The sequence below is a fragment of the Amia ocellicauda genome, chromosome 2, assembly GCF_036373705.1.
Source record: "Amia ocellicauda isolate fAmiCal2 chromosome 2, fAmiCal2.hap1, whole genome shotgun sequence".
NCBI classification, from domain to species: domain Eukaryota; kingdom Metazoa; phylum Chordata; class Actinopteri; order Amiiformes; family Amiidae; genus Amia; species Amia ocellicauda.
This window is the reverse complement of record NC_089851.1, coordinates 14,106,270-14,121,860: the sequence shown is the minus strand read 5'-3', so window position 1 is coordinate 14,121,860 and position 15,591 is coordinate 14,106,270. Positions and strand designations below refer to the sequence as shown.

Below are 15,591 nucleotides of genomic sequence, written 5' to 3'. Positions count from 1 at the left end.
GCCGGTACTTCTTGCCAATGTCTGTTACATGAGACTTGTACATGTATTGATTTAGAAATTAACATTTAACAAGAGAAGTGTAGAAGACTGAATTCTGGACTTAATGGAGATGCTCTTAATGAAAGTTCATATTAGTTTCATTGACTAGGAATCCACAGCTCTAGCCAATCAATCAGTTTTTTTGTTTTTTTTACTCAATAAAGAGATTTCACCTCAGACATGCATGTTTTTATTTGTAAGGATTACATTAGTTATGCTGAAATTCACAGTACAGCACACATTATTTGAAGTGTCCTCCCCCACCCCCCCATCCTTTCCACCCCTTCAAATAGAAACAGTGACCCGGGGGTGTACGAGTGCCACCTGCTGAGCCACCAGTAATTCCCCTTCCTCCAAAACCCATTTGTAAAATACAGTACAGTCCACTGCCAAAGGGCGAGTGGAAAGCATATTCACGTCCACTGCAGTTGTAATATATTAAACTGAAGACTGCTAATTAGGCTCAGGCTATGTCTTTAGTGAACTTGGCCTGTAAGTAAATTCAGAATCAATTTGATGTGAGCACCCTTATACTGTCTGGAGACATTTACCTAAAGGCGAATAAAACTACAAATTCTAGTAACAGTGTGTTTGTTAGTCTTAAAAGGTGGCAAATACTTGACTAAGTTAAAGAAACTACCATGCTTCTTTTGTTCTTGTTTTTTAAAGGAATGTGAGATTAAAACAAAGCAATTGCTGATTAAAATGTATTGATTCAAATGAAATGGAGAAGTGCTCGTACGGTTGATCACAATCCAGTGAGAGGCATTCGTTGCCTGCCTGCACGGAGTGCTACAAAAGTCCTTTTAACGCTGTCCTTGAAAATGCCTTCACTGAGAAATTCTTCTAATGTTTGGGGAGAAGGTAGATGCGGTATATGTCAGCCAGGTCCCAAAGGGTTTTATTTTGTACTCTAATAGCTGTTACGAGCCTACATTATATCCAAGGAGTAATTTTCCTTGGGGGTGCCCTGCTCGCTTTGTGTCAATATTCTGGCATTTTAAGTCACGTACTGTATATGCTTCTGGGAACAGCTCAGGAGCCAGGCAGACTCATAATGGTCTGCATTCATTAATAAGGCTGCAGCTTCTGTCCCTCCATTGCCCACAACAGGGATGCCGCGGCTGTCCTAGGGGACTCTCCCAGACACACTTAAAGAAGCTTTATTTTCAAGTGGGCAGGAGATAAAATGCAGAACTTGCAGGCACATCTAAAGTCAGCTATGCGCCCAAGCACACGGATAACCTTAATGGGTCGGAGATCTATGCAGGTCAAAAGACTTATTATCCTGCCTGTCGGAAACCAATTGCCTTGCTAAAAAGAAACCTGCCGTGGTGTTTAAACGGTTGATGGTAATGTGGAATTGTGCTGGGCTGCCAGCATCTGTTTCGTAGCTCAATACACCGCAGTGACATGAATAACGGAGACAGCATTCGAAGGCCATCTACACAAGGACAGCAATAAATAAAAATACAAATAAAAGTATATCAATACTAATCTCCTGGAGGGAATTGAAAGGAGAAGGTGCACTGCTCTCGAACCCTTAATCTACAAATCCAAATTGTGCCCAGTTATATTCCTAGCAGAGTGGAAGAGTGCGGAAAGTTTCTTACAGGTGTGTCTAGTCTGTAGTGTTAAAAAATCCAAGGCCGTGTTTTAAATTGAGCTCGGCAAGTGGGGCATGTAGTTTGCATTAAAAGGATTAGCAGCCACTTCAAAAGATGACCTGGATTTTCCCCACTAGGGACCCGTCACACACCCCCAGCCCAGACTTTTCTTTAAAGAACCTCAGCCTGGATTTACTCCTTTTCCAGCTTGGGCTTAACTAGTATGTATGAGCTTATTACTGGGAAGAGCATCAAACTTGCAAGGATGTTGAGTGCATAAAGAAATAGCATATAAAGTAGGTGTTAATGGGACACTGAACAATGCCACTGGTTAATATAAACTAGAATCATTACCCAATCCATGTTGGCTAATATAATTTTGCACATTATTGTAGATATGACTGGCCCTCTGTGTTCTGTTGTAATTATTATTTTGGCTTTTGTTTTGTTTTTTTGCTTTTTATGAGAACATGTTTGCATGTTTTCTGTGTGAATGAAGCAGTATAAGTTTCAGAAATTTTGCATTGACATTCCATAATGAAATGCTTATTATAAGGATTTGAAAATCGCACTTACAAAATCTGTGCTACCTGAAATGTTCTGTGTGAAAATGACTGTGTGCTAATGATTACTTTTATTAGTACAGGGTAAACTATTGTGAAATATGCATGCTGTATTAATGTATTTCTCAGTCTTAATAGCTTGTTAACTAATGTTTATAAGATAATTATAGACGCATCAGTGTCACAGCTAGATTAGGCACTGTATTTACATGTAAAATATCAGTCTTAAAAAGAACAGATGAAAGGCTGTATATTTTTAATTGGCATGGTGACGTCAAATAATTGGCTTACCCATCAACTTTACAACATTGGTACTGAGGATTAAAATGTCAAAATCTGTTGTCAGCAATGTGTGTAGTGACAATACCAGAACTGAACTTAAGGCCATTCTATATACTGATTTTTGGATTGATGTGCATACAATTAAATTCATTTTGTGGTTCATTTAATTAATTAATTAGAGTAATAATAATATGAACAATAACAATAAAAGCACAGTCATTTTAGATTTCAACATACATACATATGTCTAATTATTTAGTATTTTGTTCTACCCAGTTAGGAATGTATAATATATTCTGCACATCATTATTCATTTACTCAGTTACATTTTTTGTGTGTGTGCTGTATATGCATCACACTTCATTTATGAGCCCAGTGGCCAACAACCATATATTGCACAATAGCTCATGCACCCTATCTTTTACAGGGCGGGTTTAGGCTTGTTCAATTCATTAATTAGGTTTAATCTGACACATCAGTGAGCTCAGCACCAAATCTTCAAATTGAGAGTGTCACACCCCTGCCGTGTAAATCAGAATGTTTGACGGAGATGTCGGAGAAACCAAGTGTGATTTTTGCCTCCTTATTTAACCTCACTTGTGTGATTCTCTGTGAGCTGAGCAATGGAAAGAGGTTTCTTAGTAACGTGTATGTTGTCTGCATGAACATTGCATAATGAAACCAGGAAGCATAACTGCAAACATTGTTTCTGTTATATGTCTGGCTTCAGAAAGCAAAAAAACTGAACTATGAGTTTTCTTTCAGCAACCTTATCTGACCGTTCTGTGTTGCTCCTCTTTGGTTATATTGCTAGTATTATTTCACTTTGTACAAGATCATAGCACCATGTACTTGAATTAACCAGTGTGTGATATTACTACAGTTACTTCACAGTGTTTCAAAGCATTACGTACATAACCGACATCTCAATCACTTACATTTATATTCCAGTCCTGCGCAGGGTTATCTCCGATGGTAAGGGGATTACAATTTACAAGTTTGTGACAGCTGTGAAATTCGAAGGTAAACCTTCAGTCTGAGAGCATGAAAAAGAGAAATGGTTTCAAACTCTTTTACAGCAGCTGAAATCCTACAGCCTTTGTAGCAGAAATTGCTTGTTTCCCTAGTGCTAAACCACAAATACAGCCTGTGTTATGACCTTGTCTGGCCTTGTTTTTTCTTCACAAAGTACCTCACAGGTTATCTTTTTCATAAAAACCTTACTAGTTATTCCTCTGATTGCAAAGGATATGCTTGTGCTTAAGTCTGGGGAATGTGTATTGTAGCCTTTTCACAGCTTGATTGTTTAAGCTAAGAAATGAGAGCTTTTTGGTGGCACAGTGAATGAAATAAATCAGGAAATATAACTTTCAGAAGCAGCATAAAGAGATCTTTAACCTCTGAACATCACTTTTCAAATAATCTAGGAAGAATGGGTTAAACGTTATTTAGCCTTAGTGAACATTAACATAGTTGGACAGTGTTTTTTTTTTTTTTTTTCAGTCATTGTATTTATGCTGTAAAAGTATTTACAAAATCAAGAATTTTAGGACAACGTAATCGGGGTTAGATTTTCATAGCTGATCCTTGAGCGAAATGTATCTTTTATATCATCACCATTAATATTTCGTCTTGATACAGGTCAATTTATTTTTAAGCCTGATTGATAATTCATGTATTTTGCAATGCATTTAATCTCGTGTATCTCTTTCTTCTCCACACAGAACCATACAATGAGCCAGCACAGCAGCTAACGTGGTAGATGTCTCTTTTTGAAGAAAGCTGCGTGGCAAAAAAAAAAAAAAAAAAACATAATACAAACGAGAAAATGGATCAGTTACTTACTCTTTGCACGGAACTATCATTGCAATTGTACATGATAAAAGAAAACTTGTATTGTAACAAAAAAAACCTGTATTATCTTTAAAAAAAAAAAAAAAGAAAAAAAAGAAAATAGCATTGGACATTATGTATTTGACTTTTTAAGCACCAGGCTGACTTAATGTAAATAAAGTATTTCACATGTGTTGTTACTTCTCCAGCTACCAGACACAAAGCTGTCTTAAATACCTAGGATACAGACCCAATTCCAAAGAATAGCATTTTCAGACAAAATAAATGGGATCCATATGTTGAAGGAATAAGGACCGTCATTGTCTTGTGAAAGAAAGCCATCAGGATCCTGTTTTTTTATTTTTAAAAGAAAGCGCAAAAGCTTACTTCAGTTGGGCATCACGTTGATCATTGCACTTGTGGCCAAGCAGAGCGTTTGTCTCTCGGTAGAAGTGAACAAAGATCACCCCATAAACAGGAGCTGTCCCCATGCATAAATCTCATTATTGCATAAGGAAATTTAGATCTGGAAAAAGGTGGCCCTTTCGATGTGGTCTTCATAGTGTAATGGTTAGCATTCTCATATATGCAATAGTTGTATCATAGATTGGAAACACAGCTTTTCTTGTGGAAACTGACAGAAGCTTAAGCCTCCTGTAATAATTCCAGGACAGCCAAATCTCAAGTCAATTAAAAAACCCTGTATGTTACTGTTATTAATGTTTACTCTCTAGTCTGAACCTGGAGATTACTGGAATTGTTTTTGCAATAGGAAATAAATCCAATTTACCTTTAGGTACTGGAGTGTGTATTTTTTTTTTTTTTCCTTTTCTTCATTTTGGTTATGTAATTACAAAGCTCTGTCTTGACACTTTTGGATTGTGACTAAAATCCTCCAATCATGTATTTGTGTGACATTCCATTGCTCTTTCAAAGCTGTAAGCCATTCTGAAGTATTTCATTCCATTATGTATGATATTTTTGATGATTTGAACTTGAGGAGCACTTTTGTATATAAATACATTGTCTAACATCTTGAAATGTGTTGTTTTTAGGATAACTGGAAGTACAATCCATGACAATACTTAAAATCTCATAAATACGATACTTATATGGCTTAATTTATGAAATAAAAGTAGCAAACCAAGTTCTGAAGTTGAAAGAACCTGTTTTTGTGTTGCACATGTGAAGCATATTAAAGCTCTCTGCAAACATTATTTTGAAGTCCAATTTTGTTGTGAAGTAATACGATTTTGTAGTGAAAAGTATTTCCGATGGATTATATACAATGTAACATAACAATTTGCAATTTTATCATTTTTGTTCAACTTTTACAGTAACTATTCAATTATTGGCCAAACTAAATAAATAAATAAATATATATATATATATATATATATATATATACACAAGAATGAGAGAGAGAGAGAGAGAGAAACATTAAATTAAAATACCTCTATATTACAAAGCATTTAAGCTAAGCAAAGTAACTGGATAGTGTATATGTGTATATCTATATATATCTATATATATATATATATATATATCATATATCATATATATATATATCTGTTTGTGGTTCGTATGAAAATACAATAAATGTTCTTATAGCACAGGACTAAAGGGCTTTGTCAGTTTCCTTATTTCATAGAATTATATAACCAGAGTTGCATTATGTTTTTAATAAACCAATAATTATCATGTGGTATTTATTTTTATCCATTGTTAGTAACTCATTAATGGTAAGCACTGGGAAATTGTTGATAACTGCCTAAAATTAATCACAAAAGTCACATTACCTTAGTTACATGCAAAATAGTCATAAAACGAAGCTAGAGTCAATCAGTATGTTTATATGACATGATGTTTTCTACAAGCTAATGTATTTGAAAAAACAAATTAGTTTCACAAACTTCAGAAACACATTAGTAGGCTGAGTAGAAATCAAAGTCAGTGGACACTTGTGCGTTACACTGTCGGAGTATGTTTTCCCCATGCTGTGTTTACATGACATAATTTTATGGATATTATTAGACATTTCTGGGTGTCATTTAAAAAAACTGGCTCTCTGAATTCTCCAATACATACAACTTTGAAATCGAAAGTAACTTCGCAGACCTCTATTATCCAAAAAATATCGTAATTATCATGCTCACGTAATCTCAAGGATTGACAGACCCTTGCTTATCCTAATCAAAAAGAGAATGAGGTCAAATCATTTTTGACTATAAAATGCATGTTTGAAATCGAATTGTATGACAGTATTTGAATACGACTATGTGAATTGGATTATAGTTTGCTATGGGAAGAGCTAACTTGTCAGCACTTAAAGCAAGGTCAGTTATGGCTGTTACCATTACCGGACGTTCTTTTAGCAGCAAAATGGGATAATTAACAGCCGAACTATGAAATAAATTAATTATACAAAGGAAATGCTCACTGTCGTAAGTGTTCCCGATTCCATAAAGTCAAAATTGCATTAGACATCATCCTGATTTGCTTCACTTGTCTTTTTCTTTTCGTTATTCACATCTGATTAGTTTGTTTTTTTTAACTCATGCAATTCTAAGACAATCACTTTTAATATGTCAGTTCACCTTCATGATGGGGCTGCCCTCAAGTCTGATGCCACTCTCAGCTGAAGGAAAAACACATTTATCCCCACCGTAATGTAGTGAAAACACTTTTAGTTGGTGTTCCCCAACCGCTTCAAGGGAATTTAAACAAAGAGCAAACTCAAGGGCAAACCCTCTGCATGATCCCGAGCTGACATGCTGATAGTGATTGTATTGGTCTCATGACTTACATCTTCACTCTATTCATAAATGTAAAAACTCAAATGTGAACTATGAAAGTAAAAATTGCAGGCATGTTATTTCGATAGTTAACAACACATGATTATAAATGTATATGACATTATTTAGAACATCCCTTATTTGAGGTCTAATCTGTTAATCTGTTAAAGTTGCACTTAAACTCAACACTCCAGTAATGTAAATGTCAAGTTTTTGGTATGGACCATCATATGCCTCTTATTAGTCCCAATCCTTAATGCCTTTAATAAAAAATAAAAAAAGATGATTTTCATGGTAATTCTGAAAATAGAAGGATATGTAACAAATGTACTTTACATCACCAACACAATTGCTGTCTGTATAAATTGCATTAATTGTACTGTACATAACTATTAGTTAGAGTGTTGATGCATCTTTTTTCAATGGATTCTAAATGCTTTGCTATAAGATTTCTTTTTATGTACTCACTGTGATTCTTTTTTGTTGGTTTTGTTTTGTTTTTATTTTTGGCTTCTTTGGAAAATGTTGGTAAATGTAATTATATTATTTCAAAACCTGACCAGACCCATCAACATATTCTGCATAATTCAGCTTTAAAAAGCTTTCATGTTGCAACACTAGTCATTGAAAAATAAAAAATAAAAAAAACACACACAAACTCTGCAAGGAAATAATCAGGTCAATCTCATTTAGATGGGAAACAGCTTATACAGCTATACCATTCCATTAATGAATCTGATTTTATTCCTGGCCTAACATAAACAAAACACATTATTTAGTATAAATTAAGAGAACTTGACTGGGAATCACTTAATGACATTAACTGAACTTGCAAGACACAGGAAACGCATCACTACAAATGCCTTGTGTTCGAGTGCATTAGCAGGAGGTGCTGCTAAAGCCCCACAGCAGAGAATAGTTTGCTCTTGGGCAAAGCAAAAGCTGTCAAGTTCTTTTAAAGCAACCTTCGTGATTTTAACTATTGTTGCATGATGGTTAAATGTACAGGTCCTGGTCTGGTGCACGTTTGTTACTCCTTCAGACAGGAGCACTGACAAACAGGCTTATGAGGTCTGAATCCTTACTTTATACAGTCAATTTGTATTGTAAAAATATGTTATTGCTTGATTTAAATTTTAAATAATGTGTTGTGTACATAATGGAAATAGTATGTGCTATTTATGCTCTGTGCCAATACATTCTTTTTGATGAACTTGGTCATGTGTTTTGTTTCAATATGTCTCTGCCTTAGGGAATCCTCTTTAAGTTTTCAAACTTATGAAACATCATGAGGGGAGCAACTGTTATTAATAACTCCATTACCACTCATCCCCTGTACTCTCTTGCATACTCACACACAACATGCCTATTAGAGACCTGGCTTCGCCCAGGGAGGTGAATGGATGAAACTGCCTTGTTGTAAGCCAGACAATATATTTCTCTTTTAAACTGATGGAAGAACATCTGTCGTCTCAATTGATTTATAATGATATCATTAGATCATAATTCTGCATGTATCAGTAGATTTCCAACCTGAAACAGCTTTTATCCATGTGGTTTTGGTGATGTAATTACTACTTCAAACATTTTTTGTTTTCTTTTGTTTCTGTCAATGTTCACTAAAGATGTTCCTATACTTCCACAGAAGACACAGTTCAATTTGGTGGAAGTTCAACTGTAATGTAAAATAGGAATTCTGCAGTTATATATATATATATATATATATATATATATATATATATATATATATATATATATGTATGTATATGTATGTATGTATGTATAATGGTCAAACAAAATAAGCTGTCAATTCATGCTACAAGGTTACACCTATTAAGCTCATTCTCACCTTAACCAAGCTGCCTACAACTAAGCACCTACACGTATTATGTACCACATACACAAGTAATGTAATTGAAATGCAAAACAGAAATCAAAATTCATGGTGCAAAATGCATGTCTGTTGCAAGTGCATCAGGTAATTCTGCACAACAATATTATTCCCAGCATTGCTCTTGATATCAGCAAAGCCTCCTCTGACAAGCTTTTATTATTTAAATAACCTGCTGAACAAGGCAGCAACTAGTTTAACAATAAATGGTTCTCAGGAGCAAGTGGTGAAATATTAGCAGACAAATGACAGCAACATTTACTCCTTTTGAAAAATGTGAGTTAATAGTTGCATGCCTTAAAACATTAAAATGTTGAATTGTATACATTGCATAAATCTTAAGTTAATCAATGAATGAATATGGACAGGCATGCATTCATACAATCAGAATTGAGTTACAGTTTGGTATCTTTAAAATTATTGGCTTGTGATCTTTTGTGCTTTGCAGCAGTGTCCTTGCACAACTTTCTTCTGTTGTGTGGTTAAACAATAAACATCAGTTTTCATTTCCTCTTTTATGTTACATTATCCAAGAATGTATTTAAAAACCTTCAGGCTATAAAATTGATTTTATTAACAAAATGGGTTTTCATTTAAAAAGCTTCACAGCTTCAAGCTATACCCAGTCTTAGAATACTGCTTCACATTAAAATAACATTCCACCCAGAATACCATTGTGTGCATTGAACTAAAAGCTTCCGAAACTTCTCTGCATTGAGGACTCCTCCTGAGTTCATTGTCTGTGGCAGTTTTTCCATTAGAATCCAATTAAGCTCAGTTGTTTTGTCTTTCACAGAAGTGGAAAAAGCATATCATTCTTTCAATATTTTTTACTATTAAAAAATAAATAAATAAATAAATACCAGTGTTCCCAGTATCAGGCTTATGAAAAGAAGTCACACCTTTAATGGACATTAGCCCTTCAATAACTTTTGGGTTCCCGGTTAGATCAAACCATATCCATTAATAATGGATTTTTGAAACCTTATTCCAGAACTCTCAATGAAATATAATATCAAAGCATTATAATATTTCCCTGTCTCTGTGAGGCAACCTCCCTTTTTCAATTCCCTGTTGACATATAATGAAGTCACTGTGGGACCAATTCGGATTCCATTAAGTGCTACCCAGTCGACTTCTTGATTGGTGGAGATTTCAATCAAATATTATAATTATTTTTTAATTGCAATCAGAGTATCCTTAATATCCTTCCCACATAGACAAATTATTACCCTGTTTCAGTCTTACTACTGTTCCTTTTCAGGCTGTACACAAACAACATACCTGTGACCAGATCATGAAAACAAATCTATGCTGATAGCGGTGCTTTTGCTATCCCAGCTCATCATTTCTCCAGTGCAGAAGTTGCAACTAACCGCCTCCAACCAAGTACCTCAAAGACTCAAGTATCTCCTCCCAGTTCTCGTAATGATAGTGATTTAAAAAGACCTGGAAAACCTGCTGGACCATGGGGCCTCCAGAAGATAGTGGACCCCTGCTTTAAATGGCCAACCTATAAAATATTACACCTACCCAGTCTATCATCTTTGACTAGTCCCAAACTTCCAAAAATATTAAACCAACAAAAAGCAAGCAAATTGCCCTCTATCTTCTCCAATTCTGTCCTCACCAGTCCTCTGCATTAGAGCTGAACTGTGCAGATGCTGGAGCAAAACTGCAGGAAAGACTCAGGTTACTGCAGTGCATTAAGATGTACTCTACCTAGTTATAGCACATTTCCCTTCAACATATCCATTATATTCCACTTGTCCGGGACCCATTGACTCTCCATTGCCAACTTACTTGATGTGAAGAGCACATGCTCCAATAGACTGCCACATTAGCTGTGACCCCAGATTAGCTGTGATCTGTAAATGGATTACCCAGCTCCAGTTGTGGTACATTACCTATTCGTTACAGCAATTGTTTGATCTTGTGGAATGACACGATGGTCTCTAAACCAGGGATATAATAAGAGGAGCAACAGCCATTCATGCTGCTGTTCTGGCAGAGTAATACTGAACAGCAGCGTAGGTAAGCATGCTATCTGTATGCAGCTTCTTTCTCTGACATGTCAAAGATTCCAGCACAGAGGGAATGTGAATAACACCTTATGCTTTCTCTCACTTTGTTTATTCATTACAATACCGTGACTGCCTTTTCAGACAGATGTTTGATTACATAACAGAATTTGAATCCACCCTTTTTTGTCAACAGAGGTAGTATTTTAAACTTCAATGGATTTTACAAAATGGCTGTGTTTTCTTATTATTCTCTGATTCTGAGGAGTTTATTCAAGCCAAACTTTGTTCAGCTTTAACAGTAGGTTTTAACTGAGCAACAATATACAATAGTTTCTGGTAAAGTGAACAGGAATTAGGAAAAGTGTCCCCCTAAGACTAAGTTACCGGACACAAGAAACCAACACAACTCCCTATGTGATTCATTGTGGATTTAATTGATGATGTCATGATGGCTGTGCATCAGCAAATAGAATTACTAGAATAAATGATGTTGAAACAGTAGGCACACATATTTTTAGTAAACTGACAAAATAATGACATGAATGCCTCAGATGTTGTTTTTTTCAGAAATCTCACCCATTTTAATTAAACAAATCATGTTTTTATCAGTAAACAAATGGGACTTCTCTTCTGTTGCACCCTGCAGTTTCACTTTTTCTCTTCTTTTGTTACTTCACTTTCATGTATTTTAAGTGTTCTTGACAATGAAATGCCAAAAATGTGTTCCATTCTGTAAATCTACTGTTCCTTCAGACAGAGCACTTAAAGAGAGAAAATTCGGTTGCAACCAAAAAGGTGTTCTCTAGCCATAAGTGTTCTCTTAGCAGGTATTCCTCTACACGGAGACGGACGTGTTTGAGGAGTATTCAGCATTTTATTCTCAGGGTGCTCAAGATAGCAGTTGGGTCTCCTTCAAAGGAACTGCAGGTTTAGGAAACTGAATTATATGTGGTTATGGAGGCAGACAGCATCCCTGAACAAAGACCTGTACCATACATTATTTTTTTATTTTTAATGAAAATATAAATCTAAAATATATACTCAAATGGCCAGTCAAAATCAGAAGAATCCTTCTCTTTACAGATATTGCATTTAATGCTTTACATTTTCTTTCTTTTCCTAGTGGATATAAATTAACCTCTCTACTGTATGTGTGCCCCAGCACTCTTTTATTTAGTACAACAACTGAGAGTTATGCCCACAACATAATGATAAGGTTGCAGGATCTCATTTTGCACACAGCAGCTGGGTTGCTTTTCTTGGTGGCACAAGCAAAGCCACTGCCTCCAGGGAATAGAGTAATACACGGGACAGCTGACATTTCTCAGTCAAGCCTCCCATGACCGCCTGACCCTTCATATACCAGCAACATGCACCATCTCTAAAAGAGCTAAATGTTTACCAGGCCAGAACAAATTGTCTCTCTCCCAACCCCGGGCCATTACACGTAGGCACATTCATCCAGTAGTGGAGAGCACAGAGCACACACATACAAATTAAATGGCTAGAAGAACGGAGTTAAAGCAACAATTCCAAAAAACAATATACACAGAGATCATGTTCCTAAAATAGACAAATATGAATACAGATATGACTGTTAACAGTGCAGTGTTTAGCTAAGGAAGGTGTCTAATATTCTAGTGTATTAGTTATAAAACTGCATATGTCAGAGAAAATAAATAATGATTGACTTAATGACTTAAATTAAACCTTGGAATATCTGCATTCCTCTGCAGACCTACTGGTATTATTATATAGCTATTAAAAATAGTTTAGTCAAGTAGTCAATTTTCAGTCGCCCAAAATTATCATGATCTGAACTAGACAGGACACTCAATTTAGAAAGAGGCTCTAATTTTTTCCTTGGTAGTAACTGCCTGCTTCATATTTGTGTTTTAATGGCATTGATGTCCCTTCCATCCCTTGGCACAGTACCAGGGCAAGGAGAACAGTGTGCATCCTGCCCAAATGAAGACATTTCAAGTTTTTGTCTGAGAGGCTCTCATGGGCCCCTTTACACCCCTATAATTACATATTTCCTTGCCATATCTGACCTCATAGCACAAGTAGCACAAGGAGTCCATGCTGAAAAAGGTCCCAAAGGTGGTGTTACGCTAAGCTGTCTCGCCAATGTAATGAAATTAATACCCATACTGTTCTGCCACAGAGCATGTAAAATGCCAGTTTGCAGAAAACTTCACATACAGATATGTCTGGGTGCAGTTTTTCCTGCACCCGGGGATAATTCTCCAAATACAGAGGCTGTCCAGTGGCCCTGCATTTTAAGTAATGTGCTTTCCTATAAAAGTAGGGGGAAAGAAAAAAAACGTTACATGTTTGAGTGTATGATCCACTAACTCCTAACCCTAATCCATGTTAATGTTGTGTTTTGTTGCAACCAGCACCTTCCATTTATAATATGGTGGAATTACATATCAATTAGGTAAGTAATTAAATAGCAGATTGTGTTTATATCCCACAAAAGGAATGGATTTGAACTAATGTGGAAACTCAATAAAAATAGCAAATGTCAACTTGCAAATCTGTTTAATACATTGATATTATTCATGTAAAAGGACAAATAAAAAGCTTATTTGTTAGATATTAGTGCTTTGTTGCTTCAAAATACAGTGAAGGAGAATGTGTATTTTGGATATCGGAGCACAATCAATTTAGTGGAAGAATTATGTTGGATTTCCTATGTTTTGTTTGTGCTTTTTTCATTGTTTCAGCTTTGTGGAATGCCTGCATGTAAGACAACTTACATATGGTAGGACCCTTGGGAATTTTAATGCTTACTGCCATCTTTAATTAGGCAATAAAAGAGGCCAGAACTGTGAGTAAACTTGTATGTTTGTATTCACTTAATATTAGATAGTTTAAGGTTAACGTGTAATATGTTTTTACAGCCTCAACCTCGTATAGTACGTCTTTAAAAGCTTAACCTTTTTATCCTTTATCCTTTTTAAGATCCCCCAATGACTTTTACTGAATGAGCCGACATTTCAGACATCTGTTCCTTTGCAATCTTGTTTGTTTCATCTAACCGAAGCTACTTAATAAAAATATTTAACCAACCGTTTATTGTAAATACTGGTGTCTTTTGATATACCACTGCTGTGTTTATTGTATGAAAAAAAGTGTCCGTTACTTTTAGATTGCCTGACTAGGTTCTCTGTCTTGTGCTTGCCTTTATTTGACTATCTTTAACTCATGTGAGACAAATGGTTTGCTGAATATTTACTATGGTAAAGCTAAGAATACATGCACTAAAGAAAGCTTGCAATCTCCTACTGCATTCAATATCTGCATTGCCGCATGTGATCCAATTCCATTTGGCCGAGTTCCTTGGGGACTGTCTGGGTAACCTAATCTTACAGGCTTTTGGTCCCTTAGTGAGAACCATCTTGTATATCAAGGCCACAGGCGTACTCTTTATTTTAAAACTGCGCCAACAAAATGGACACATTGACTTAGTTTCCATGGTCACGAAAATCTAGGTGAAGGGCCATTGCAGATTCATAGCTGGACAGAATTAAAGCTGGCTTTTTAACCTTGTTATGCATTACTTTTACATGATATTGTTTTTCAGTCACAGTCAAATACAGCTGAACTGAATTCATAGCTTTTCAAAATTACTTATAATAAAGTTGACAGGCCGACCCAGGTGGATTTTTAGCCTTTTCAATAGGCACTCATGGGTTTACCTAAGGACAATGTCTATTGAATGTTATATAGGGAGAGACACTCATCTAGAATTAATGATTGACTTCGCTGACTCTAGATAGGAGTTTGAAAGCATCAATTTTGCAGAACTAAAATCGAGATCTGAATTTAGCATTAGAAATGGGAAAACAGAGACACAAATTCAAAACTAATTACTCAAAACCAATTCCAATAGTTGTAAACTCATTCCCAAATGTTGTTACATAGTGACTCCAGCCTGCGTTCCTTAAGGAATTCCTGTGGTTTATTGCCTTGTTGTTTTTTTATTATTGTATTGTATTTAAATAAGTTTCAACATGTTTTATCTAATTCTTTGTTATTCTCCATATATATATATATATATATATATACACGTGTGTGTGTGTGTGTGTGTGTGTGTGTGTGCACTTAGTATACAAAACATTAGGGACACCTGTTCTTTCCATGAAATAGACTGACATGGTGAATCCAGCTGAAAGTTATGATGCCTTATTGATGTACCCTATTAATTCAACTTCAATCAGTGTAGATGAAGGGCAGGACATGGTTTAAAGAAGGATTTATTGACACAATTGAGACATGGATTGTGTATGTGTGCCATTCAGAGGGTAAATGGACAACACCTTTGAATGTGGTAGTAGGTGCCAGGTATGTTGGTTTGAGTGTGTGCAGCACACAGGGTTTTTCTTGCTCAACAGTTTCCTGTGTGTATCACGAGTACATGCATCCATCATGCCATGTGTCAACACTGCAGGCTGGTGGTAATGTGGTGGTGTGGGGTGTGTTTTCATGGCACACATTGGGCCCCTTGATAAAAGTGGAGCAACTTTTCAATGCCAGGGGATAGATGAA

General features: G+C 35.8%; 1 protein-coding gene across 4 annotated transcripts in view; it reads left to right on the top strand.

The window, feature by feature from the left end:
- The window catches only part of znf521 (zinc finger protein 521), a 174,565-nt gene extending 166,233 nt beyond the window's left edge, over nt 1–8,332 (top strand). For all 4 annotated transcript variants that reach the window (XM_066719568.1, XM_066719569.1, XM_066719571.1 and 1 more), the window contains one exon: nt 4,216–8,332. In XM_066719568.1, the coding sequence (XP_066575665.1) occupies nt 4,216–4,245 (30 nt within the window). In that variant the 3' untranslated portion in view covers nt 4,246–8,332. The remainder of the gene's footprint in view (nt 1–4,215) is intronic.
- The last annotated feature ends 7,259 nt before the right edge of the window (nt 8,333–15,591 follow it).